This window comes from Triturus cristatus, chromosome 11, assembly GCF_964204655.1.
Source record: "Triturus cristatus chromosome 11, aTriCri1.1, whole genome shotgun sequence".
In the NCBI taxonomy this organism is placed as follows: Eukaryota; Metazoa; Chordata; class Amphibia; order Caudata; family Salamandridae; genus Triturus; species Triturus cristatus.
Window position 1 is genome coordinate 82,127,617 of NC_140594.1, and position 27,099 is coordinate 82,154,715.

Sequence of the window (27,099 nt, forward strand, 5' to 3'; positions counted from 1 at the left end):
GGAGTCGGGGTGACCCGATGATGAAGCATGACACCACTAGGGTGTGTGAGGGTGAAAGGAATTTTTTCCTTTCCCACAACCCGGTGGGTAACAACTAGGATGCCTCAATGACCATCTTCCCACTCGTAACCAGGGTTATAGCTGTTATCTCAATAATTGTGGGGTACTTTTCGTGATTTAGAGTTTACCCCGGGAGGTTTTGTGCAGATGTAGAACCCTTCACGCTAGTGGAATTGGTTCGCAAACCTTCTGGTGATTACTTCTTTGCTCGGGTACAGCAAATTTTAACATCCTCTTCTGCACAACTTTGCATTCTTTTGCAACTAATATAGCTCATGAAGAGCTGACCATCTACGCTGAAGTTGTTGTTATGATCACTGCGGAACCTCACAGCTCATCTGGTGCTGAGGCAGTCTCTATTCCTCTTTGGTGGGATGAGGTTGAGGGTAGAAGGTAAAAAGAGATATGGCTTGTGTCAGATGAAAAGGGGATACCACTTGCAAAGAAAGGAAGCTCTCACACAGAGAACCAGCTTGTCCGCAAAGAAGCACATGAATGGTGGGCTGATGCTCAGTGCTTGCACCTGAGAGTCTGGCTGAATAACGGCAATCAGAAAGACAATACTGACGGTTAAAAAGCATAACTGCCAATTGTGAAGAGGCTTGAAAGGAGACCCCCTCACACAAAAGGCCAACAGCTCAGACACCACCGAGGCATGAGGAAGCAGAGGAAAGATGACAAAGCTGCTATGTATCCCATTACAGTGCCCACTGCACAGTCCTGGTGGGCCAGCGAGAGCGCACATCAAAGGATGCCAGAAAGACAGTAGGGTTAACATTCTGCTCCATACACCATGCAACAAACCTATTCCACCTCAGAGAGTAGACAACTTTGTGAAAGGATGGCTAGCAGAAAGGATCACGTTGACCACTTTCAGTCACAGTTGAAAAGCACTCAAATGTGCCCTCTTAAGCTCAAGCTCTGGAGTTGTGGTGCAACACTTGACCCTCCAATTGGGACAGAAAGTCCGCACTGAGAGGAAGATGGAATGGAGGACAATAGGAGAGGCGCAGGAGGTCTGCTTACCACACCCTTTTCAGCCAGACAGAGCAATGAGAATGACTTGTGCTCGGTTCTGGCGAATCTTCCTCAGAAGCAGTTTGGGCTGGACTGTTCCTATTGGGGCAGGGTCAATACAGAATTGAATATGGCTGGGTCTAATCTGAGGCGGCATGGTGGGCAAAAGAATGATGGGTTGAAATGGTATTCCGAGTGATTGCCAGTGGTTAGACTTATTGCAAGCATCCTCCCATCACCTTTTGTGTGTTTGATGTACTGACCCAAGTGTCCGAAGGTACGCCAAGACGAGGGTCCCTCGCTAACTGTGCCACTGTCCCCAAGCTATACTTGACTGAAGAGCCTAAGTTAGGGCAAAACCAATCTTGGATTGATTGTGTTCCAGTTCAGAAAGATCCTGCTTGGCAGTTCAGGGTGCACTGTTCTTATGGGAGCAGGGTCAAGACTGATTTGCATATAGCTGTGTCTCATCTCAAGTGTCATGAGTAGGCAAAAGAACGATGGGTTGCAATACTACCCTAAGCGATTTTCAGTGGTTAGACTTATTGCAAGCATCCTCCCATCACATATTGTCTGTTTGATGAACTCTAGAAGGTTGACAGTCTTTTCGATGATAGTATGAAAAGATGCCATTTCTCCTGGCGGAGTCTATACGTTCACATCCAGGGATGTGTCCAGTCTACTAGTGTTCTGTAATGTCAAGAGATCTGCTGTGTCCACAGAAAGAAAGTAGTGGGGGCAAGACGCATGATAGCTTCTCAACAGTCTGTATCTGTAGGACGGTCTTCTCTCATTTGAACAGTGTTCGTATCAGATATCCCTCATCCTCGGGATATAGGCCTGTTGCGATTCTGATTTAACTTTAACACTCATCTTCAATGAGAATGTGAACGTCCCGCCTGGAGCGGTGAGTTTTCACTGGGACAGGTGGAGCATCAGGTACTAAGGAGGAGAGGAGCCAGCACCACTGGAGCTGGCAGAGTCTGTTTCTGCACCAGTATAGGCACAGAGCATGAAATCACCTGTGAGGGTCCTGGAACTGGGATGACGCTGGTTAGCACAGAGTGAGACAATGGCAGCATGAGAAGGACGCTTGGCACTAGGGGGGGACCCGCAGATGGTAGCCCAAACAGAAGCCAACACAGTCCCATGGGCCCAGAAGGCACAACAGAGGGCCTGATGCCTGTTGAAAGAGGTCCCAAAAATCCTGCAGTAAAATTTGGGGCCTATACCCAGTGACACAAACTCGGGGTACGCTGGTTGCGGGTTACAAGCAATGGCTGCGGAGCCAGGGGCTCTAGAGCTATGAACCGCACTGGCAGAGCTGGTGGGGAATTCTGTGGACTTGAGGCCACCATCAATTCAGGATTCAATGAGTAGGGCTCGAGTGGAGGAAGCGGCTTTCTCTGGAATCAAGAATGCATTGGGGTCCTTAAGCACTTTTTCTTCTGTGGTCTTCTCTTCTCCCACCATTAAAAGGAACAGTGCAGCACGAGACTTGGAGCAGGACTGAGTCCTGGACCAAGATTACTGATGAGCCAGTCAGTCTCCTTGGCCATAAACAGCTTGGCTTCTCATTCTTTTATGCTCATGGGCCGCAGACTGTGGCTCTGTGAGCTAGAGTGGGAACCATGCCTGGACCAAGGCACCAGAGACAGACCTTGAGAGGATCAGTTATACGTTTTGCACGCTGGTGCAACAAGGTTCAAAACCTGATCTCTTAAAAGGGGACATATTTCCTAACACTGCACTGGGTTTTAAAGTAAAAGTTATGTGAGAAGAAACTCAGAAGAAACCTCTGAAAACAGGGGAGATCTAGATTTGCCTTGAAAGGCACAGAAAAATAGAAACTGGCGTTGGTGCGTCGGGTAAGCTCTTTCTGGCTCGCAGTGACGTCGCTGTGACACAGCTTCCCACATCAGCTGTAGCGTGCACCCCTATCAATGCTAGGGAGCCTTAGAAAATGTCCAAATCCCATCTGGTGCCTGGGGATATTCAACAGGTGACCGGATTTTCTTGTCTAAGTTATCAATCAGAAAAGCATATTACACCGCACAGCTTCATTTATAATCTATATACTGGAGTCTCTCGCTATATGAGTTGCAGGTTTAACATGTATATTACTGAAGTGTGTACTGCCTTGCAGTTCGCCTATGCCTCAACCAAACCTCTGAAAGTGACTTCCTAAGCCAAAACAGGCGAGGTCATACAAGTGATGTGCCCATGGGGTATTGTGGGTGTGCCACACATGCATGTGGCAGGCCCTGCAATATTTATAGGACTGCCAGGGCCTTCAACTGCTTCTTTGAACTAGGTCCAGAGGGGTGATTACTAAAGCATGCCAGGCAGCAAGAGGGAAAAGATGGCATGTCCAGGCATCTGCTCCAATGGACGATTGATAGCACCCTTACCCCAGATACAAAAAGGGGACAGCAAAATAAAGGATACAGAGGGACCTTCACCCCAAGCAGCAAGCATTTCCCGTTGAACTCAGGCCACCGTACACCTTACTTTTGTACAGCCATGAATAAGTAGCTGTAAATTCATATCACATCAACCCAGGAAAGAAAATGCAGTCGCTACTGTGATAGATGTTCTCCTACACTATTGCTAGGCATTGAATGTACTCCGCTATCTTTGTATCACATTGCACGTTCCTTACATGGTATTCCAAAACAAGGTAACGCTACCACATCTGAAAGAAGCAGTGAGGTAGGAGCCTCATTATGTGGAGGTGATATTTTTTGCATCCAAGATTTAAGCTTGGTTTCTCAGTCGCATGTGGTGGGGCAGGCCACCTTCTCTGAAAAGTATACGCTATTTGCTTGTATCCCTATATGTCTGTCACAGACTTGAGTGCCTTGCCACCTCCTGCCACATGGCAGCCGGAGCCAGAAAAGTTAAAAGGTTTCCAAGAGACCCTCTCTACCGTGTCAGAGTTTACAAAAGAAGAGTCTGCAGTTAGACCCTAAGAGACATCCAGGTCTCCTTAAAAAAGCCATGGTTTAAGACAGGATATCATGCGATGAAGTAATGGGACTTCAGTGGATCTTTCAGTGAGTGGGGCTCTGTTCACCTTAATTACATCACAGCAAAGACCTGGAACAGTCTCCTCACACACCTCCAGACCTCACTTCCGGAATTCTGAATGGCCCTCAAGACCTGGCTGTTGGAATAAGCCTCCGGGACGTGCAATCGCCTGGATACTCCATCAGGTGATTAGCATGCTTTACACATCCTGATTGATTACAGCCTTTAGTGGGTGAGGATGTCCTAAATGTTAAGTAGGCTGAGGTGCAGTTAAAGTGCTGGAGCGTGTACCAGATGTGAAGATGGATGGTGAGGGTGAGAAAGGTACTGGCCTGTAGTATTAAATCAGGAATTGATAGCTGCTCATGTAGGTAACTACCTCTCACTTTGCCCCATTCTGCGTACACTTCAGCTACAATTTCTTAAGTCAGTTAGGGTCAGAAGAGTTAGGCCCTCACTACTGAGGGAGCAATGGAGCATCGCACACTTGGATGCACCATTGAGCATCACACACTTGGATGGGCCCTTCTGCTTTAAGTCCGGTGACTGCACACACGGCCAGTGATTTCTACCTGAATATACGAGGCTGGCCCCCTGACCTGTGCTTCAGCCTCAAACATGAGCACTGAGCTCATCCTGCACCCCAACGTGACTCACCTGTTGGCCTGAAGCTCCTGTAAGCTCTCTTCCAGCTCTGCTGAAGGGAGGTGCAGCAATAACGTGTTGAAGGTCTCGTCACAGCTCCAGAAGTGGTCCAGGAGCAGCTGCAACAGACACATCAGCCCCTTGTTGCTATGAACCCTGACGACCAATGTCTGAGCTTGCACAGAGCTCCAGACAAGGCTGGCAAAGCCTTCCACCTCCTGGCGCACCGCCTGGTCCTCATCTTGCAAGAGTTGGAGACCCACGCCAATCACTCTGCCAAAATGAAAAGATATGATGACAATGGAGGGTGGTAAGTCAAAATAACCAAATTCTGCTGTTGCTTCCAGTCAAGGAATCAGACACACACACACATGCAAAGACCTCACCCAGTAGGTCCTCTTCTAGATATAAAGCTCTTTTTCAGCCCTGTCATCTGCAGTGAGGCAGGACTCACACTCGGCTATCCTTTGCACTTTCAAGAATCAGCAAGGGTCAAGATAAATTCTAGCCTCAAGAAGCAGCATCATCAAAGGTCAGAGAGGTGTCTCTAGACCCCAGAAACTGGCAAAGGCCATGATCCTATCATTAGGCAGGGGACAGGACTAAAGGTCAGAGAGGTGCCTCTAGACCCCAGAAACTGGCAAAGGCCATGATCCTATCATTAGGCAGGGGACAGGACTAAAGGTCAGAGAGGTGCCTCTAGACCCCAGAATCTGGCAAAGGCCATGATCTATCATTAGGCAGGGGGCAGGACTAAAGGTCAGAGAGGTGCCTCTAGACCCCAGAATCTGGCAAAGGCAATGATCCTATCATTAGGCAGGGGGCATGACTATAAACACAGGCAGGGAGGAGCACCTTCACCACAGGCAGGCAGGAACCAGGTACCTCTCTGTAGGCAGAGGATGGGCAACCCAACCACAGTCAGGGACCGGGAACTCAACTGCATTCAGGGCCGGGACCCCAACTGCATGCAGAAACCAGGAGACCACCCAAAGGCACGACCCAAACACAAGCATGGAAGGGGCGCGACCACTGGCAGGGACTAGGACCCCGACCATAGGACTGTGACACCAGCTAAGAGATAGACTGTCACAGTGACCAAGGAAGAAGCTAGACCAAGAGACAGCCACCCCAATTAGAGGCTGCTGCCGTCACCCTGACAAAGGGCCTGATTTAGATCTCTGCGGACAGGTTACTCCGTCACAACAATGATGGATATCCCATCCACCGGAATAAAAATCCTATAGGACATAATGGGATTTTTATTTTGGCGGATGGGATATCTGTCACCATTGTGATGGTGTAACCCATCGACCGAGATCTAGATCAGGCCCTCAGTAAAGAAACCAAAACTTTTGCCAGTGCCAAGTGACTCGGATACAGGAGACAGCTCATAACCCCTGCCAGAGGCAGGGACCACACCACTACCTAGGACAGACACTCGGACCCTGATCCCCGCAAAGACTAAGACCCTGACCCTGTACATGAGGAGAGACAGTGCCTCACCGCCATCAGCCGCGAGTGGTTACCCAACTGCTGACAGAGACTGAGCCCCTGACCATGAAAGACAACATGGCTCGGACGATCAGTAGGTAGCAACCCAGGTCACAGCACTGACCAAGGCCCCGCGACCACTGGTTAATGCTGTAAAATAGTTAGAGGCAAAGACGCAGTCCCAAAGTACTGGCTGAGGCTATGACTCCATGGTGCAGAACCTGCACCTGGATTGTATCATAGCAAACTGTGACATGAACACTACTTATACCAACATCAGAACTCACATCCACATTGCTTCACAGCAACGCACTCACACGCTTACTACACCACAGCACTAACCATTGCAGCATGTACACCCACAGTAAAAACAGCAATCACACACACACCAATGCATGAGTTTAGTATTTACAAACAACACAGGAGACTAGCTTTTGCGCCACCATTAAATTACAGCGCAGTACTTACTTTACAGCCAGCGATTGGAGGGAAGGTTGTGCTGTGCTCCGCGCTCTATGAACCACATTCGCGCCAACCAACCCGAGTGCCTGCGCTGCAGCAAGTCGCAGCACCTCAGAGGTCATCGGATCAGAACATGCAGTAAGTGCCCTACACCAGCGATCCAGGAGTGTGGGATTTTCTAGGTTCGACCTGCAACAGGAAAAGAAAGAAGAGCGTGGGTGGTACCCTGATACACCCCACAAAAGTCAAATCTGTTATATCTCATAGCCCTTGCAGTTTGATGAATCTGAACCTCGGTCAGTGAGATAAGCCAGAGATATGCAAGGAAACTGCAGGCAGCAGGTTCAAATCCCACCAAGGCCCACTCACAAGAAGGAGGCTGTTCTGAGGACATCTGCTAAGACCCTATGGTCTCAAGCATCAGCATGAACTTACAGAGTGTGTGAACATAAAAGATCATAAATGGGGGTCTTTACAGAGGCAAACGAGTGGGTTTAAAGGGAGAGCAGCTGAATTTAGTGGCCACAGAACATTCTTGACAACCGGTCGGTGGGCCTGCGCCACTGCTGGCTAGACTGAAAGCTTCCAGAGCTGGTCATGAAGACCTTGGGTTTCAGAAAGAATTGTGGCGCAGACAATAGACAATCCAGTAGAACTGCTAAAAAGATCGGACCACAAATATTCAATGAAGAATAGCCAACAAAGGGGTCCAAGCCAACATTGGTAAGGAGTGCTTGGACAAAGCTGGGGGTGCTCCCTTCTGGGATGCATCAGATATAAGGCTGTGTGTGAATAACACAAGCAGGCCAGACAAGAGCAGAGTAATGTTACTCTTCCCAGAGAGGACTCCTGCACAGAGTATCCTTTAGTTCCAGGTATCTGGCAGATGAAGGAGTTAACAGTGTAAGTTTACGGCTGAGATGGCCCTAGGGCGAGATGGATGTCCTGCATTGAGATAGGTATATTGACTGCATTCAACAGGGCCACAGGTCATTACTCAGGGGAGTTCTAGTGAAGCAAATCCTAGGAATAGAACAGGAAGTCCCACATCAGGAAGAAGGCGAGGAAGACTTGCAACAGATACAGAATCTTTCAGATGCTCTGCAATTTTCAGCTGGATGACCTTAGCAGTTAGAAGCTGAAGGCAGAACAGGCTCCCTACAAAAAGGCTCCTGAGGGGACAAATGAAGTTAAGGTCCTGGTTCCAACATAAAGAATCAAAGCCTTAGGGTTGGTACAATTAAAGGGGAGAAAGGCTTGGGGAAGGGATAAACACCAAGGATTCCGCACATACTGGTACTCATCTCACGTAGGATGACGTGTCCACGATGAATGAAAACCATGTGCTGGCTTTGGAAGGAAATGTAAAACTTTCATCTAGACAAACAATCTCTAGAAGGGGAAACTTCAACCTGCAAAGACCTATTTGAGGAAAGTCAAAGTAACTTCTTATTGTGTACAGTTGGTGGCTGGACCCGTGCCTGCAGTCTCAAGAGTGAGCCGTGTGTGATACAGGAGCACCACAAAATTCAGTATGGTTCTAGTGCTCCAGAAAAAGTGACGTCTTTAATCCAACCTCCTGGCTCATCAGGCCCACGAGCAGTTGTTGCAAGGATGAATCCAATCACAAGATAGTAAAAAGAAAGAGTTTTTTCAGGAACAAATAAAAAACATCGACCTCTAAGCTCACCGTCTCCCTCATGTCACCTGTCACCATAAGATTCACATGATTTGGTCATCCCATGCGGAACGTACAAACATTCTGATAACACAATTGAGGGAGGGGTTGGGGTTTACCAACAGGGGCCAAGGAAAATACTTAATTAAAAAATAAGACTAATGTAATAAAATGATTGCATACATTACAACCAACAGTAGCCTATTAGGCTAAGTTAGAACACAGGATTCTTAATGATGTGACCCGCAACACTGAACGCAACAGGCTGACTCCGATGGTTGCTTCCAGTTCCCCTCCCTACATTCCTCCTTTTCTCTGCAATGGGATATGCATGGCTGCTGCAGTCCTCTCCTTCATAGCATCTTGTGTATGTCCCGCTTAGTTACTACTTTTGATGATCGTACTCTTACTTCACTCACAAAACTTTGGCAAGGATTTCCTTCAATTCCAATTTTTAAGTTAAGGAGGTAAATATTTAAAACCTTCATGTTGTGGCTTAAAGATGTAACTGAGTGGGCACTAGCAGAGGAGGGACACATGAAAACCAATCGAAGGGATGATAAACTGCAGGATGATTTGGAAAGTGGGCCACATTGTTGGAGGATAGGAGGATGGGCATTGATCGGGCTAGTGAGCGTGGGTCGCATTCACAAGGTACTGAACATTGGCTTGACTCTGCTGCAGAGATATCAGGGGGCTGGAAGTAAAATTAACGCCCAGTATCTCTGCACCAAAGCCTGGCCATTCCAAGTTCCCACCCCCCAGGCACCTGAAATGGGGAATTACTGCTCAAACCCAGAGTTCCCTCGTGCTTTACTGGGCAGTTTTTCATCATTTTGGTGAGAAAAAAAACACTGACATTTTCTGCCATCTCAGCTGTCAGAAAGGGTCCATGGGCGAGCTGATGGTGGGCTTAAAGGGGGTGGGTGTTATGTCAGGTGTCCAGTGCATGCTTGTGTCTGTCCGGGGTGGGCACGGTCTACTCCCCAGAGAGCTGCAGAGGGCAAACAGGGGCCGTCCAATGCTGCTGCCCACAGCTCCCACAAAATTAGACCCAGGACAGTGCGGTGGGGGCAGAGTTATCAGGTCCGGACGCAATAATTCAGGGCCCGGACACACTTGTGGTGGCGACTTTGGTTATTTCACCTAGAGGTATCACTCCGGAGGGAAATAAGCCCATTTGTAATGTGGGTCTTTGTGTAGTGTTAAGGGATCCTGATCTATACACCAACTGCCAAAATCATAACTTTGCTGATAATGTGGGCAAAGGGTGGTAGGAAGGTGGTACCATGCAAATATTACAAAATTCGAGGTGAAGTTAGATTTCGGCAATCATGTCCTCACAGGCACAAAACATGCTCTGGAAGAGGCTTAGTAGCGATGCACGTATCAATACTGTGTCACAAATGTATTCATGTCTTGGGTGATTTTGAAGATAGAAGGATTATGCTACTTACCCGGTAACCATCTTTTCTTGGCATGTAGTGCTGTAGATTCATATGCTGTGCATTCTCCTGCCATCTAGTGTTGGGTCTGGATGTGTGCAAGTTGATTTTCGTCAAAGAAGTCTTTCGAGTCACGTAGTAAAGTGACTCCTCCTCTTGATGATAATGCACATGGGCATCAACTACATCGTTAGATTGTTTTCCCGCAGGTGGGTGATAATGGAGTATAAGAAGGTATCAGTAAAGAGATGTCCATGCAAAAGAAAAAAGTTTAAAATGAACTGCAACAGCCACAGGTGTCCGGGGAGGAGTGTGGATGCATGTAATATTACAGCACTGCAGGCCAGATGTACTAAAATGCAATTTTGCATTTCCTAAATAGCGACTCCTTAGAAATTGCGATTTAGGAAATACAAAATGATATGTATGAAACATCTGATTTCCTAATAGCGATTGGAAATTGCAAATAGGAAATCCCATGCCATTTGCTCCAAGGGGCCCGTTTAGCATTTCCAAAATAGTGATTTCCTATTAGGAAATCGCTATTTTGGAAATGCCAAGGATGGCTATGGGCATAAGGCCCCCGTGATGCACCCCAAAAATAGTAATGCACATGTAGAGCATGCATATGCCCTAGGGGCATGTGTGTGCTCTATCACATTTCAAAACAAGCATCTTTGGGTGTTTTTTCTTTTATTGCACAGGATTACCATCGACTTAGAGTCAATGGTAATTGCATTTCCTAAAAGCTCAATCCGTACATAGGAAATGCTGTGTACATGTGCATCGGATTTGCAAATAGGTAATCCCTATTGGAGATTTCTTATTAAGGAGATCAATAATTGCGATTTCTACTGGTTAGAAATCACAATTTGCGACCACTTAAAGGACTTTGTGCATATGAAAAACCCATTTAGCATTTCTTAACGGCCAAAATAGAGATTTGGTCAGTTAAGAAATGCTAAATGGCATCGTACATCTGACCCTACATGGCAAGAACAGATGCTAACAGGGTAAGTAACATAATCTGTTCGAGGCGTGTGTGGCTGTAGATGCACGTGGTTTGCATAGATTGTAGAGCAGTGCCCTCCAAAAGCTGTGGCTAGCTTGTGAGTGTTGCAGTTGTTTGGAAAAGTGACGTAGCACTGCACTACAGTAGCTTGTTGGCGTGCTAGAACATCCACACAATAGTGTTTAGTGAAAGTGTGTGGTGTAGACCATGTAGCTGCCTTACAAATGTCAGCTATTGGAATATTTCCTAGGAAAACCATTGATACCCCTATTTTCCGAGTACAGTGTGCTCTAGGAGGTGTAGGTAAAATCTTTTTAGCTTTAACATACCATGTTTGAATACATTTAATTATCCATCTAGAAATGCCTGATTTAGAGATAAACTTTGCTTTGTGAGGGAGTGAAAAAGCAACAAAGGATTGTTTGGTTTTACAGAAATCTTTGGTTCTGTCAATGTAATACATTAGAGCTCTCTTAACATACGGTGTATGAAGAGCCCTTTCACCAACTGAGTCTGGTTGAGGAAGGAAAACAGGTAACTCAACTGATTGGTTAAGGTGGAAAGGACAAACCACCTGTGGAAGGAATTTTGGGTTGGTGCGAAGGACAACTCAATCTCTGTTTATTTTGAAGAAAGGTTCTTCTAAGGTTAGAGCCTTGAGCTCACTGACATGCCTAAGTGAAGTAATGGCAATTAAAAAGGCGTACTTCCAAGATAGAAATTGAAGAGGACAATTATGTAAGGGTTCAAAAGGTGGACTCATAAGTTTGGTGAGAACAATATTGAGATTCCATGTGGGTGCAGGTGGAATTCTGGATAGTATTACTCTTTTCAGCCCTTCCTTAACCCCTTCGATGCTGCGCAGATTCCGCCGCTGTGCTGGCGGAATCTTGCGCGGGCGTGGTCATGACGGAATGGTTCCGTCATGAGCACAGCTCAACCGTGGGTCATGACGGAACCATTCCGTCATGAGCACCGAAGGGGTTAAAGGCCTTAACGACTGGCACTTTGAACAAAGATAAGTGTTGCCTATTCTGTAGATAAGCAGCTACTGCAGATAAATGTAAGCGCATAGAAGTGTAGGCGAGGCCAGAGAGCTGTAAATGATGAAGATAGCAAACAATATTTTGCTCAGTTGTGTTAAATGTGTCAATGTGCTTATTATGGCAGTAAATACAAATATTTTCCACTTAGCTGCATAACATGCTCTAGCTGCAGGCCTACGAGCTTCTTTGAGAATGGTCATACATTTAGGTAGTAGATTTAAGTAACCCAATTCTATTACATCAGAAGGCAAATCGCAAGGTTGAGTTCCTTTGGATTTGGATGCCTGATTTCTCCATGGTTCTGAGTGAGAAGGTCTCAGTTGAGGCAAAGGTTCTCCTGGGGAACCACGGAGAATTTGAGTAGTGTTGTGAACCAGGGTTGACGAGCCCCAGTGGGAGCTACTAGAATGAGGGTTAGAGAGGTTTGCCTGAGCCTCCAAACCACAAATGGAAAAGAAGGAGAGGCAAAAAAGCATAGGCAAGTTCATCCATACAGCATTGCCCTGGGATAGTGGGTGTGGGAACCTGGAGGCGAAGTTAGGGCATTTTGCGTTGTCTGCAGTTGCGAACAGATCTATGTGTGGAAACCTTCACTTGTGGAACTAAGAGAGGAGGACTTGAGGTGGAGTTCCCACTCATAGGCTTGTTGCCACATCCTGCTGAAGAGGTCAACAAAGTTGTTGTCCGTTCATGAAGGGTGTGCCGCTAACAGATGTATGTTGTAACGTTTTGTCCAACGCCAAGTAGTCTGCAATAGGCGCGATAACTGTAGAGCGTGTCCCCCCCCTGTTTTTGTACATAGTACATGGCTGTCATATTCTCAGTGCGGATTAGGACCACCTTGTCTATCAGGTGAGGTAGAAATGCTTTCAATGCTGGGATGAACAGCCGGAAGCTTGAGGTAATTGATGTGGAGACCCTGATATTTGGTGTGCCAGAGAACCTGAACTGTGCAATCCTGTAGGGGAGCACCCAAACCAGTAAGCGATGTGTCCGATGTCGGAATTATTTGTGGAACAGGGTCGAGAAATGGCCACCCTTTTAACAGGTTTTGTGTGTTCCACCACCACAGACAGCGATAAATGAGTCTTTCAACACTAGATTCTCCAACTGACCCTGTGACTGGGACGGACCACTGTTGTGCTAGACATTCTTTCAGCAGACACATGTGTAGTCGTGCACGCGGCACTATGGCAATGTAAATGTTCCGACTGTTAGTTGTTCATTGGTTTGAAATTGTGGTGGCAGGGTTTGAAAATGGTGAATCCTTGCTGCATTGAGATTGGCTAATCCCATCTGTGTGTTGAGAACAGCCCCCAGATACGGCTGAACCTGTAAAGGTTGAAGATGGGATTTTTGTACGTTGATGGTGAACCCTAGTTGATGGAGCTTTGATAAGCCAGTCGTCCAGATATGGGAAAACATGGCTGATTTGTCTGTGTAGATGTGCTGCTACCGCTGCTAAGCATTTAGTGAACACGCAGGGTGCAGAAGTCACCCTGAAGGGGAGGACTTGGAACCGATAATGTTTGCCCGCTATGACAAACCTGAGGTATTTGCGGTGTGCTGGATTGGTTGGGATGTGAAAGTAGCCGTCCTTTAAGTCTAGTGCCTACATAAAGTCGCCTTGCTGGAGAAGTGGGATCACATCTTGGAGCCCCTGACAGGAGGTAATGGGGTCATAGTGAGCCGTCCTTTTTGGGAATGAGAAAGTACAGGGAGTAAACCCCTGATGTTGAAAAGGGAGAAGTTCTATAGCTACTTTGAGCAAGAGAGCTTGAACTTCCTGTTTGAGCAGTGTTTGATTTTCTAGAGAGAGTTTGTGAGTGCGAGGTGGAATTATTGGTGATGTGGTAATGAGCTCCAGACAATAATCATAGTGCACAATGTCCAACACACACTGATCCGATGTTATGGATCGCCAGGTGGGGAGAAACTGTTGTAATCGACCCAGACTGGTGTTGAAATGATCGGGGGGAAAGGAGAAGAGAGTCACTGCTTTAGGATTGGTGTGGCACCACTTGAGGGGGCACCTCTACCACATTCTTTGGAGTTGTTATCCCTGTAAGTGTCCATGTAATAGCCCCGTGAAGGGAAGCTGTTACTTTGTGGACAAAATGAGGAAGAAGAGGCATTAGAAGATGCTGCTTTGGAACCTGCCCTGTACGAGGAGTGGCAAAAGGAACCACAGGGAGTGGTTGTTGGGCGTGCACCCATCGACTTAGCAATCTCCGTATCCTTCTTCATCTTTTCTAATGCTGGGTACACTTGAGGGCAAAACAGATGTTCCTTATCCAAGGAGATATTTAAGAGTGTTTGCTCTGAAACCAGAGATACACAGCTATGCATGTCTACGTAGCAATACACTGGTATTAATACCCCTGGCTGCTTTATCTGCGGAGTCTGGGGCACACGTAATGGAACTATTGGAAATTAGTTTGCCCTCCGCTACAAGTTCCTGTGCCTTTTTCCTAAGATCTTCTGGGAAGTACTGGAGGAGTTCCAGTAGGCACGATCATACCTGGCTAAAAAGCCTTGTGAATTTGCAAGCCACCAGTGATTGATGGATTGTGCTGCTACTCGCTTCCTGGAAGCATAAATAAGCTTAGGTTTCTTATCAGGAGGTGGAGCGTCAGCTATTGTTTGTGAATTCGCTCGTTTAAGAGCATTGGGCACAACCAAAAAATCAAGGGGGAGTTGCCCTCGGATGTAAATAGGGTCTGAGGGTGCAGCCTTGTATTTTTTTCGACCCTAGGAGTAATAATGCAAGCTCTCGCAGGTCTTCGAAGATGTCATCAGTGTGACGCATCATGCCTTTTAACATCGGGAGGTATTGGGTAGCCCTATGTGTACTGGATAGTATTTCAAAGAGGACATCCTCCTCTGTAGGCTCTTTATGGAGGGGGCCCTGGTGGTATACTACAGCTCTGCTGATGAGCTCCTAATATGAGGTGGTGCTATCAGGAGGCGAGCATTTTGCATGGTACAGATCGATATCTGTGTCTCCTTAAGGGTCAATGTCATAGTCGGGGGCCATGGATCCTGGGATTGTGGTGCATCATATGAATCATCACCCCCCAAGCCCACCTGTGAAGGAATGCGGGGACCCCGGTGGAGTAATATCTAGGGGATTGCCCGGAGAATGAGATTGAGCAGGAGTAGGTGGTGGAATGAAGGGAGGAGAAGGAGGTAGTGGTGGGGGTGAAGTTGATGGAGGAGAGTGCAAGGGACTAGTAGCCTTGTCCGTTTTCCTCTTTTTTTATAGGTACTGGTAAGTCTATGGCTTCTCCAGGGGAAAGCTAGCACTTTGATGATGTGGCGCCGACACCACAGTGTTGGTTAAAATATGGCCAGTCAGAGGCTGTATATGCAATTGTTTCTGGCGTGGATCAAGCCTTTGCTGCATCATCTGGAGGATTGGTTCCACCGGAGTACCAGGCTTTGATATTGATGCCAGTTTCAAAGTTTTCAGTGCCGAAAGTGGTTTCAGTACCGAAGTGCTCGGAGCCAAAGTGGTCGGATATGAAGTTGAAGAGGGTCAGCTCAGTGTGAAAGCGGATGGCTTTGGTCGTGCTTTCGGTGTAGAGCCTGAGGGCTGGGCATCTGGAGCAGGAATTCGGTGCCGACCATGGCCTGCTGGCAGTGGTGGCCTCGGAGTCTTTTGTTCGGCCGCAACTAAATGTTTTGGGCGACAGGATGGGCACATTAGTCATCAGGTAAGTTGACCCGATTGAAGTTCCTGCAAGTGGAGGGTGATCTCTACCTCGGAGCTGGAGTCTTCTATGGAAAACGTCTCTTCCTCGGCCGTAGAAGCCTCAGAGTTCTTCCTCTTGGACATCCTGTCGAACGAAGATGTCGGGTGTTTTGTCAACCTCCGGATGCTGCATCTCGCGGTGACGTGCCCTTCGGCCCGCAAGGTTTTCTTTGATCGGCAGGCACCCAGTGTTCTTCCCAGTGCTCGCGAGACAAGCACAGGTTGCAGACCTGATGAAGGTCGGTCTGGAGGAACTTAGCGTGGCACCTCAGGCCGAAATGGAATGGTGTGCGTTCCATTAGCAGGGCATTCTATGATGAAGCTAAAGAGATATAAGATAGGCCCTGAAGAACGAGGCCTGAAGGTCGTGGTCATAACTAATTGATCTGACGGGTGATAGTTTTCCAGATCACGACATGCAAGAATGGGAAATGCATTCCATAGCAATACCGACAAGGGTATGGATGAATTATGAACTGAAGTAGCCTGAAATGGTCTCGAACCGGAGCAAAATAATACACGTTCGAACTTAACGGCGTACATCCGTATTATCACCAACCGGAGGAGTCTCTTTACCTCGTGACTTGAAAGACTTCTTCAAAGCAAAACAACTTGTACACATCCGGACCCAACACTAGATAGCAGGAGTATGCAAAGCATGTGTATCTACAGCCACACATGCCTCGAACATACATTTTCTGTAACTGTAAGAGCAGACACTCTGCTGGTGGGTACATCATTTTACGTTACAATTGTTGCAGAAGCCACAGGTCTAAGAGTTTGTATTCTGCTCCAATACTTTCATACCAAAAGAGAAGAGCTATTTCAAACATGGAGAACGTTTGCATCATAATGATTTTGATTTGTAGTTTATGCATGATTCTAGACAAAAGTGTGTAAATGTTAAGGTCTATCCACGACCCTCAGCAAGACAAAGGAATGGAGCAAGAAGGGAAAATAAAAAGGAAGAAAGGGAAGGTAGGAGAGGATGGAGAAGGAGAGACAGCGTGAAAGAGGGCAAGAATGAGATTAAGAATGAGCAAGTGAACAAAACAGCGAAGGAGAATGAGTCAATGAGACTGAGAAGGAGTGCGAGTGAGATGAAGCAAAAAAAAGAGTCAGACAATGTAGGGTGTATATTAATGGTGGTCTTCCCCATACTTACCCCTGAACAAGCAGAAGACTGACCACGCACAGCTCATGACGCAAGAGTTCTGGTCCAGCATCTCCCTCTTCCACCATTGACAAAAGGAGGTTTGCACACCCAAGGGATTCTTGGTGGGGTTCATGGCTGGAGCCTTGCTCCCGAGGACACGGCTGCTGATGCAGGTAAATGAAGGCCTGGAGAAAGCACTTCAAGAACTCAGAGTCTCTTTCTTGAAGCAAAACATGGGCTAGATCATTCTGTCCATAAGAAGAAGGGAAAAAATGGAGGTTGAGCTGCAGATTGGCAGTAGTGTTCACAGGTGTATCATCAACACTCATTATTGTCTATCTTAAAAAGGAACTCAAGACAGAAAATGTTTATTTAGATTCTCTTTCATTTCCACTATGACACTTTTCATATCTTCCCTAAGACAGCCCAAGACATTTTGTTCGCTTACAGGGGACTCAGAACCTGACCACTGTTTACCACTGGTAGCCTCATTGTCACTCATCTGCGTGCCTCTTATTTGATGGCTTGGGTAGCTTTACTTTCGCGTAGTTACTTGTTCCCTCCCCTGGAGCATGGACATATAACCATGTCGTTACACTGCTGTTTTGTTGGGTGGTACTTTTTTTTTTTAGTTAAGCACTCTACAAGAGTACAATTTCCAGCTGTCTCCCTTATGTGCTCCTCTGTCTTCCATCTCAGTGTTGGTCTATCTCACTGTGTGCTTCTCTGACCCCCCAAGCCCCCACCCCCGTCTCCCACTTTCCTCTCACTATGAAATAACTCCAGATTTCACAAATGCAATCTGAAATTTGTTTTTTTTTAGGTCTGACTTGACAGTACAGTTGTATCCAGGCCTAATGTGATCAACAGAAAAAGAGTTTCAGAAGTATTGCTTGGGCCTCAGCTCAGATGATCTTCAGTACACCATTTGCTTAGACAGAAGTTGTATGCTTCCACTGAAAAAGAGTGCTTGTACTGCCTTGTGGGAAGGTTTATGCTTAATAGAGCAGAAATGTGTTGACAAAGGTGGCAAGTCAATAATAAAGGCTATACGCCTGATTGGATTATTATGAAAAGTTACATTAGAGGCAGTGGGCTTGACTGATTTATTGTGAAAAGCATGCGTTAGAATCAGTAGACATTTGATGGAGAGTTGTTACTGCTCTGTATTAAAGCCTGCACAGAGGTATTGATTTACATAGAATCTCCGAGATTACTGTAGTTGGCAAGCCGTTTGGCATTGATTACCTCCACTGATGAACTGTGGGGATGAAGATTTGCACTGAGGTAATCCGTAAGCCCTCTTAGCAGAGATAGTGTGTTGTATTGCCAGCTGTAATACTTTTAATATTTGCAATAACTGTAACCCTGATGGTTACCTTGTGGGAAAGCTTGCATTCAACACCATAGGCAGAGTTGGTTATGGTAAGGAGCCAACAATAAAGGCTATCAGCATGATTGGTGCACTCTGAAAATTCATATTAGATGCCGCAGGTCTGATCTGTGTAGTATGACAAGTTATTACAAAAACAGCTGGCCCGGCGGAAAGCATTAATTAAAGCCAAGGCCTTTACCCGTGGGCTGTTATAACACTGCACTACCGGCTGTACACTGATATTTTGTAACATGAAATCTCACAGAATATCATAGTAGGCAGGGTTTTCGGTGTTGGTCCCCCCATGGTGAAACCTTGGAGATAGAAGAATTTCACTGTCAGAACCCTTGTTGGCCCCTTTTCAACTGAGTTGTTTATTGTTTGACAAACTGTTATTTGGTAGATATTTGTAATTTTATAACTGTGCACCTGATGGTTGTAAATTCGTGCACAGTTCAGTAGGCATGTGTTGGTTATGGTAAGGAGTAAAAGGTAAACGCAATAAGTCATATTGGGACACTGGAAAAAATGTGGTCAGATTTTTTGCTTTTAAAACAGATCTTTATTAATTTTTACTATAATGCATCGCATATACATTTTTTCAACCGGCTATGCCAGAGGAAACAAGATGAAAAATGTCCAGGAATTGACAGGTCCGGTTTCCCTATCAGTCCCTGTATACTGCAGGTAGACTCGCAAAAGAACTTCGTGAGAACATCAGCAAGTGTCGTGCAAGTGTCCAGTTCGAGTGATCCCAGTTACCTCGGTCGGGCGAATCCCCAGGAGTACTGAGGCAGGGAGGGTCACATGGCATAGGATATCCTAAGGTAGCTTTGATATGGCCTATGATTTCTTTCCAGAACGTTTGGATGAGCGTGCTCTCCCACCACACATGATTGAAAGTGCTAATCTCTTTGTTCCATCGCCAGCAGAGGTTGGAGGCTTTGGGATACATGCCCTGGAGTCTGGTGGGGGTGAGGTACCATCAGGTCATCACCTTGCATGCCGACTTCCTTTGGAGGACACTGGTATGGCCACCCACATGTGTTCCTAGTCTTTAGTGGATATGTCCTTCATTGCTCATCTAATCTGATAGTTTTGTAGAGTACGGGTTTAGAGTCTTGAAGGAGCAGAAGGTTTTGTATGCTAGCCCTTTAGTGCCTGAGAATGCTTGTACCAGGGTCTCCAAGGGGATTCCGTTGCCTGGTGGCCGCCATCTAGTTTAGCGGATGGAGGACCCCGTGATGAACCGGGCAGTACTGGAGATGTAACATCTCCAGGATATGTTATTTCTGCTTGCAGTGCTCAGACTATTGAACTAATTCGCTACTTAAAAGTTCACTTGTGAGTCTGCATTCTCTCTTCCACTCAGTGAAAGTAGCAGGGTGCAGGGCTGGGATGAAGTCAGGGTTCTTGGCAGTTGGCAGTAGACGGGAAGGTCCCTGTATGACCGCTACTTGATCCCAGATAGGGAGCACCATCCAACAGCCCGGTCTATGTATAACCATTGTTTTTAGCTTTCCTGGGCTGTCCACTCTGAAACATATCAGAGTGTTATATGGCCATTAGGGTCATTGTCGACATTGCTAAGTTAGCATGAGCTTGGCTGCCATGATACTGCTTTTGCGCACGTTACTACATGACTTTATTTTGCAAGACTCTGTTTATGCCTTTCACATGAGAACCGTCTGCTTTTCGCGTTCTCTGCTAAGTTCCTGGAGTTTAGCCTGAACACGATGTGCAAGGTCGATAAACAATGCCCCTTGTTATTCTGTTCTGGTCAGTCCCTAGCACCTAGACAAAACATGCTAAACACAGCTGTGCTGCAGGAGACTCGTACTTTGATATTACAGGGATGCATGTTGTTTTAACACACCCTTGGAGAAAGCCCTTTACATGGAGAAGAGCTATGCTGTTCCTATGATGTAAACCTTACATCTAGGCTTTAAGGTATGGGGTCTGCTGACAAAGCCCAGAGATTTTTTTTTATAGAATAAACTTCTTCCAGTCAAGGGGGGGTGGTTAGGTCTTATAGTCCCTTTTCCACTGTCTTCATATAATGACATATGTATGCATGTATGCCTGTATGTAGAGGGGCTTTGGGTCAGCCCTCTGCTGCCATTGGCCTGTATGAGTAGCATTTACAATTGGATTCCATCAATGACAGCAGACACCACACAGCACGGGGCATTGAGTACATTTCAGCCATTGGCTCTTTTGCTCTGTTAGTCACGCCAGTTTTCTGATCACATGCACACATTCGCAGAAAATGAGTGCACGTTAGCGCTTGGCTGGTGGGACGGATTTTTATGGTTTCGATTTTCTGCTTTTATAAGTCCCCTTCTTTTCCTTCCCTGCCATGGTTTTATTTTCATTTTTATCAATATACTACAGCTCCTCAGATAGTGGCAATGGACCTCCTGCTGGTCACCCGTTTCATCTGCAGTGCGTTGCATCCCATGTGACGACAGCCTCTAAACCAGATGACAATCATTAAAAGGTATTGTCCGCACTTGATCATTCTTTCATTATCTCAAGATGGGCAACACGTTGGTTCCAATTGTGGCGGCCATGTTGGAACTTTAATCTGTTAACCGCGACGTAAATTCTGCCACGGTGCGGGTGATATATCGGGCGGGCGGGGCCGCGTAGGCCAACGGACGTGCGCAGCACTATGGAGGTAGTGCTCGCGACAGCCGTTGTCCGACGCACGCACGCACGCGAGGGGTTAAAACAAAGATGCACTATGTACTTTTCCACTGTGAGATTGGTATCCACTGCTATGTTTAATTGTATTTAAGTATGTACGTACTTGTTATAGTCCTGCTATGTTCAGATGGAAACATTTTCTTTCTTCTACTTAAATGCTTTTAGTTTATGTTACATATGTTTTTTCGTTTATGTGCGTGCTTTGTTGTTGTTGTAAATGGGTGAATGCAAGAACTAGTCAGCAGGCTCAAGAATGGATACATGACGAGCGACAGAGTGCATGTATGATCGTCTATTGAATGCCTAAACCCATCAATTACCAAAAAGACACTTTCATTTATAAGTCAAACCGACTGGGATTGCCAATGCTCATTCATCTTTGTCCAACATTACGCATATACTATTCTTTCCTTTTTAATTGCTCTGTTTTTTATGATATTTATACTGGTATTTTTTGCCTGCTCAAAGCGAATGTACCAGTAAGCAGCTGCCTCTCCGTGCATGGCTACAGAAGAGTCATGCTATGCTTCTTATTCAGGTGAATCGTGCATAGCTATTTCCTTGTGAGACCAGTGTCCTGCACCCTGTAGCTCAAATACCCAATATCCAAAAGAGTGGCACTGTTCTCTCCTTGTAAGGGATTGATTTCCAACCACCACTGCAGACTGACTGCAGTTCCCACCCCACTTATGCCACTTTGTGGAGTTGGACTACACCGGTATAGCTGCGTGTTAGAAGGAACAGTCACTCCAAAGGGGCTAACACCTACTTAGGGATCGCGGACTCCATGCAGAGGTAACTAATATTGTGACATCTTTCCCACCTCAAACAATGCAAGATGGCCACTCCTGCCACACTGTGGAGTTGGACTACACCTGCACAGCTGCGTTTTGGAAGGCACATTCACTCCAAAGTGGCTAACACCTACTTAGCCAAGGCAGACTCCATGCAGAGGTAACTACTACTGTGACATCTCTCCCACCTCAAACGATGCAAGATGGCCACTCTTGCCACCTTGTGGTGTTGGACTACACCGGGACAGCTGCGTGTTGGAAGCCACATTCACTCCAAAGGAGCTAACACCTACTTAGCCAAGGCGGACTCCATGCAAAGGTAAGTACTACTGTGACATCTCTCTCAGCTCAAACGATGCAAGATGGCCTCACCTGCAGTGTCCTGCTCAGAGTCTCCACCAGGGCCGCATCCATGCTCCTGTTCTGTTGCTCGGTCACCCAGGTGAGGACAGATACCTGCACATCTGTCTCGCTCTCTCGTATAAGCCGGCACACCAGGTCATATCTTGCGGTGTCATCAGAGGCTGCTGCCGCCGTGCAGAGGTAGCGGGCACACACCTGGCGGAAAGCGCTCAGTCCCACCTGGACAGCAGCACAACAGGAAAGAAATGAGCGCTGGTGAAATATATGTGAGGGAAACTGTGTGGGACATGTTAATTACTGAAAGCTACAAAGTCAAGCATCATATGGGCTATGAGGGGACAGAAACAGACTGGTCTGTCAATAAATGATGGCATTTGCAGACAAGCAAATGGTTCTCAAGTATAAGCAGGTCTGGTGAAAAGTCAATGCAATGTCCGGCTGGGTCAGAACCTTCGACTGCAATGTCTTCCCTAAACCAGCTACTCGACAAAAGCAGGATTCAGTGGTGTGGTGCAAAGCCAGTTATTCCTATACTGTGCCAGATTTCAACATCATGACTAGAAGGGTGTGGGAAGTGCTCATAAGAGGGAGTCGTGCACCACGAGCGAACCATCCCAGCGAGCTATCAGATTAAACATGCACGTGTCATTGATACCCTGACCCAGCTGGAATGAGTTATAGATGGCACTTTTAGTTAGTTAAAACGAAAACAGATATGTCTTACTTGCATCCCCAATTATACACATGTATGAACATGGAGATGGTCTTTAGTGGGCTTTTTCTACGGGACGCAGAATTAAGAGTTACATATTGCTAACGGGAATAAATGTATGCTCTGAGTGTGTAGAAGCCGCAATGGCGCCATAACTCGGGACTTACGAAGTGACATGGAACATAATGGACATTGTATACCACTGTTCACCTTATTATGATGTATGAGCAACGGTTTTAATATACTTTGTCACTATAATTACACCGGGAACCCACAATATGTGATTTCTATTGTAATACACGTGTATGTATGTATTTTTGCGGTTCCAAATGACCCATGTGAAATTGGGACAAAACAAAAAATGAAAAATGCAATAAAGATATTTAAAATAATAATAATAATAATAAGAAGAAGAAGAAGATGAAGGCGTGCACCAAACCACCTCCCAGGGAGTTCACACACTGCTCTCTGCAAAGGTGTGCATGGAAGGAGGAGAGACACTTGTGTTTATTTAGCATCTCTGACAATGTGACGTGGTCTCAACATTGTAACCAGCTGTCTAGATTTACCTGCACTAGTGCACACAACACACACTACGACTGTCTTTCTGTTTAATGTTGAATCTAGGCAATTCAGGGTTCCTCAAAACGTGGTTATTGCCCTGTCAGGGTGGGCTCACTGGGTACTTCTCAAGGGAGAGATAAGTCTCTAACTACAAATCCTGTAGTGTAGAGCTGTTCGCTACAACGAGCAGCAAGATGTTTTTGAAATATAAGTTGTGCAGTCTATAAATGACACACAACATAACAAAACATCACAGAGCAGCATGGCGGTGATGCACTTCACCTGGAGTTCAATGGGACCGCGGCTCAGCTCAGCACTTAGAGACTCTTCGACCTTCTGTCTAAAAGCTGGTGAGAAGATGTTCATGAGCAGCGAGATGACACAGAGGTAGGCTGAGCGAATGAGAGGGCATCGCTGGGCCGGTGTGAGCAACCAGAAGCAGCTTTCCAGTCCGTGAGCCAATGAGAGCATGGCATCCGCTGACAGGCTGGAAACAAAACATGGCAAAAGGTCAGAGCTGAAATACCCACCAACCTCAAAGTATGTATCTGAATCAAGAGAGCTAGAGAGAACTAACAGTTTCTGCTTATCTACATATATCCAATGGCACTGTCACTTAAGCAATATTTTGTTCCATTTGAAACATTCCGCTCAAGCCTCCAATTTGCTGCAGGAATTCTCACATGGCATCAACAGAAAAGGCTCTATGAACAGAAGTAACTTTCATTTGAAGATGTGCAGATGGGCAATGAAAATGTAAACTGCTGCGGCGGAGGATAGTCCTTGTAATGAATGCACAGTTCTATGAAAAGGCTGGCGGTAAAACTGTGTGAAATGCTTTAAGACATACAAAGAGAAGAGGACAATAAAGATAGAGCTGGGTCCAAGTATGTGGCGGCCATCTTGTAATGGGAATCTTTCCACTAATGCGTACTTGCCAGCTCTCCTGATTTAGGCCATGTGTGCCTCTTTGAAGACCTCAGGCTTCAAAGAGGCACACACAGGACAGCATACCTGTCTTCAGATTCAGTTAGTTGGGGACAATGGCGGGGTGGTGCCTTTTACCTTGAAATGCTTCTTTGCTCCCTCCTATAGGCACTCTTGCCCACTTTAACTCTCCCTTCTACCTACACAAACACACTGAACTCTATCATCTACTCATTCAATGAACTGAGCAACCTTGCAATCACTCTTGAAGGGGCTCCTATGCTAGGTATTATTGGGATCCCTGTCACAGTTTCAGACACACAACACTCATTCACTCTCCCCTAGCAGTGTGAACTGCTCAAATCCTAGAGAAAAACAGGTATGCGTCAGCACCCCATACTCCGAGGAGTTCTAGACACACCCCTAAATTCAAATCAATTACTTCATCTAACACAGCTCCCATCGAGCCAAGAGCCCTGGGGCTCTACTAGTGGAGGAACCCTAGACTGACGGCCTACATCATGGAAGCCTAACCCATGCCACTCCAAGCTATCCCCTTCAGAATCCTGAGAAGCACTGCTCCTTGTACAGGGACACCTCTACACTCCTTTAAGTCAGAACCACTAAGAAAATAGAGTCTGACCCCCCTATTTCTCTTTGGAGATAGTGGAAACCACAGATACATTATCGCTCAGGGCAAGGTTGGTGCTTAAGATCCAAGCAACAATGCCTGGGTGTCAACCTCTTGTTGCCCTGGGCCTAGTATCCCTCTAACAGGCGACCTTTATTGTTTAAATCACTGCCTAACATGTGCACACTTAAAAGCTGCAGAGGCATGTCAATGAGTGAGCGCTGCCACAACATCTGCTAACCTACTTGTGGTGCGACAGAGAACAAAGTCATGACCAATAGCAGACAGCTGAATGAGTTCTATTTTATTTTCATTATGTATGAGAAATGGGAGTTCTAATCTCTAAGTCTGATTTCTTTGTTGCCAGTTAACTAGTTCCCAAGCATGGCAGTGTATTTAGAAAACTCCCATGCTTTAGATAACTCTCCGCCTAAGACTGACAACAGCTCTTTCTTTAATCAGAACCATCTTCAAATAAACTGAACGAAACCTGAACATTCAAACTGGAATCAGATCAACCTTGCAGGAATGCACTGAAACACGTCGACGTCTCCAGACAGAATGTGTTTGATGGACCAAAGCAGGTCTTCTAAAAACCGTTCCTTGGGAAATACATAATTAAATATTTTCTCATCTCTACAACCAAACCGTCCAATCCAGTAATTCAATTCCGATCGTTCTTAAAACATGGCTAGCGTGTAATATGGACATATAAAGCCATCTTGGGGTTCTGGTGACATCTAGTCATCGCTCTGTCTTCAGTCTCATGGCTTTTCATGTCACTAGAACCTGTTGATGGCAGTAAAAAAGACAAGTAACTTACCTCTGGTAGAGACTCGGTCATAAAGAGCGTTATCCACGCTAAGTAACTTGTTCTTCTGATAGAAACTTGGAACTGCAGATTCTTCATCTTTAGAATAGATACCAGAGCAGTACTATTAGGAGGTGGCTCTGTGATTGGTTCAAACTGAAAAGTCCTGCGGGGCGGAATGGACGAAATGCCTTTCTCTACGCACCTGGGTGTCCAGACAGTAGTGCTTTGTCAACATATGGAGTGATGCCCACGTAGCTCCCTGGCTGATGTCCAAGACAGGAACTCTGCATGACAACTCAGTGGTAGCAGCTTTGGGTCTGGTTGAATTGGTTTGCAGTCCTTCTGAAGGCTGCTTTTTGGCTAATGCACTGCAGATTTTGATGTAGAGCACAATCTAGCAGGAGATGGCCCATTCCTTCATGGCTTTGCCTTTTTTTCTCCAGCGAACCCCACAAAGAGCTGATATCTGCTGGTATTCTATGGTAGGATCAATGCTCGTTTGTGGTCCAAGCGATGGAGTGTGTCCTCCACACTGGAGCATGGAATGCAAGGAGGGTGATGGTTTGACGACATGGAATGGCGTCACAACGTCCAGCAAGAAGAATGCTGGAATCCGTAGAACCAGTTTGTCTGGGAAGAAGGTGGTATACAGCGGGTTAACACAAAGAGCCTGAAGCTCACTCACACGCCACACCCTTGTGATGGACATGAGGCACACCGTCTTGAGGATGTGAAGCCACAAAAGACAGCTGTGAAACAGCTTTAAGGGGTGCGCATCAAATATGTAAGGATCGAGTTAAGGTCCCACTGCGACATGACAAAAGGAGTGGGAGGAAACAAGTGTTGCAGACCTTTAAAAATTGCATCACAACTGGTGATTTACATGATGAGGACTGGTCCTGCAACTATAAAAAAGCTGAAAGAGGCAAAAGGTACCCCTTTAACTGTGCTCATAACAACGCCTTGCTGGGCGAGATACAAAACAAACAACTAAACATTAGATAACTTAGCCTGCAGTGGGTCAATCTGCCATGCACTGCACCAATCCACAAAAATGTCCCAACGACGGGTGTATACCAGTTTTGTGAGGCACTCCTGACTGCGAAGAAGATATCAACCGCCTTTGGAGGAAGGTTAAAGGCAGTCAGTTGTCACCACTCCATATCCAAGCAAGAAAGTGAAGAGTGCGAAAGCCCAGGTGCAGAATCCAGGCCTGCCCCGTTGCTTAACAACAGGTTCTCTGGAGGGGCAGCCTGATCGGAGGACAGATGCTGAAGCCCAGAAGTTCTGGATACCATATTCTCCATACCCAATCTGGGGCCATGAAGATGACTTGGCCCCGGTGGGTCCTGATCTTCTTCAGAACTTGGGGCAGAAGAGATATATGACAGAAAGGCGTACAGGAGTCCAG

The 27,099-nt window shown here is 46.3% G+C and overlaps 1 protein-coding gene across 2 annotated transcripts in view; it reads right to left on the reverse strand.

Moving 5' to 3' along the window:
• The window catches only part of LOC146783280 (tRNA (32-2'-O)-methyltransferase regulator THADA-like), a 233,738-nt gene that overhangs the window by 11,806 nt on the left and 194,833 nt on the right, over window positions 1–27,099 (reverse strand). For both annotated transcript variants that reach the window (XM_085633313.1, XM_085633314.1), the window contains 5 exons: window positions 23,599–23,803; window positions 22,050–22,259; window positions 16,809–17,047; window positions 6,715–6,897; window positions 4,765–5,025 (listed from right to left, as the gene is read on the reverse strand). In XM_085633313.1, the coding sequence (XP_085489439.1) occupies window positions 4,765–5,025; window positions 6,715–6,897; window positions 16,809–17,047; window positions 22,050–22,259; window positions 23,599–23,803 (1,098 nt within the window). The remainder of the gene's footprint in view (window positions 1–4,764; window positions 5,026–6,714; window positions 6,898–16,808; window positions 17,048–22,049; window positions 22,260–23,598; window positions 23,804–27,099) is intronic.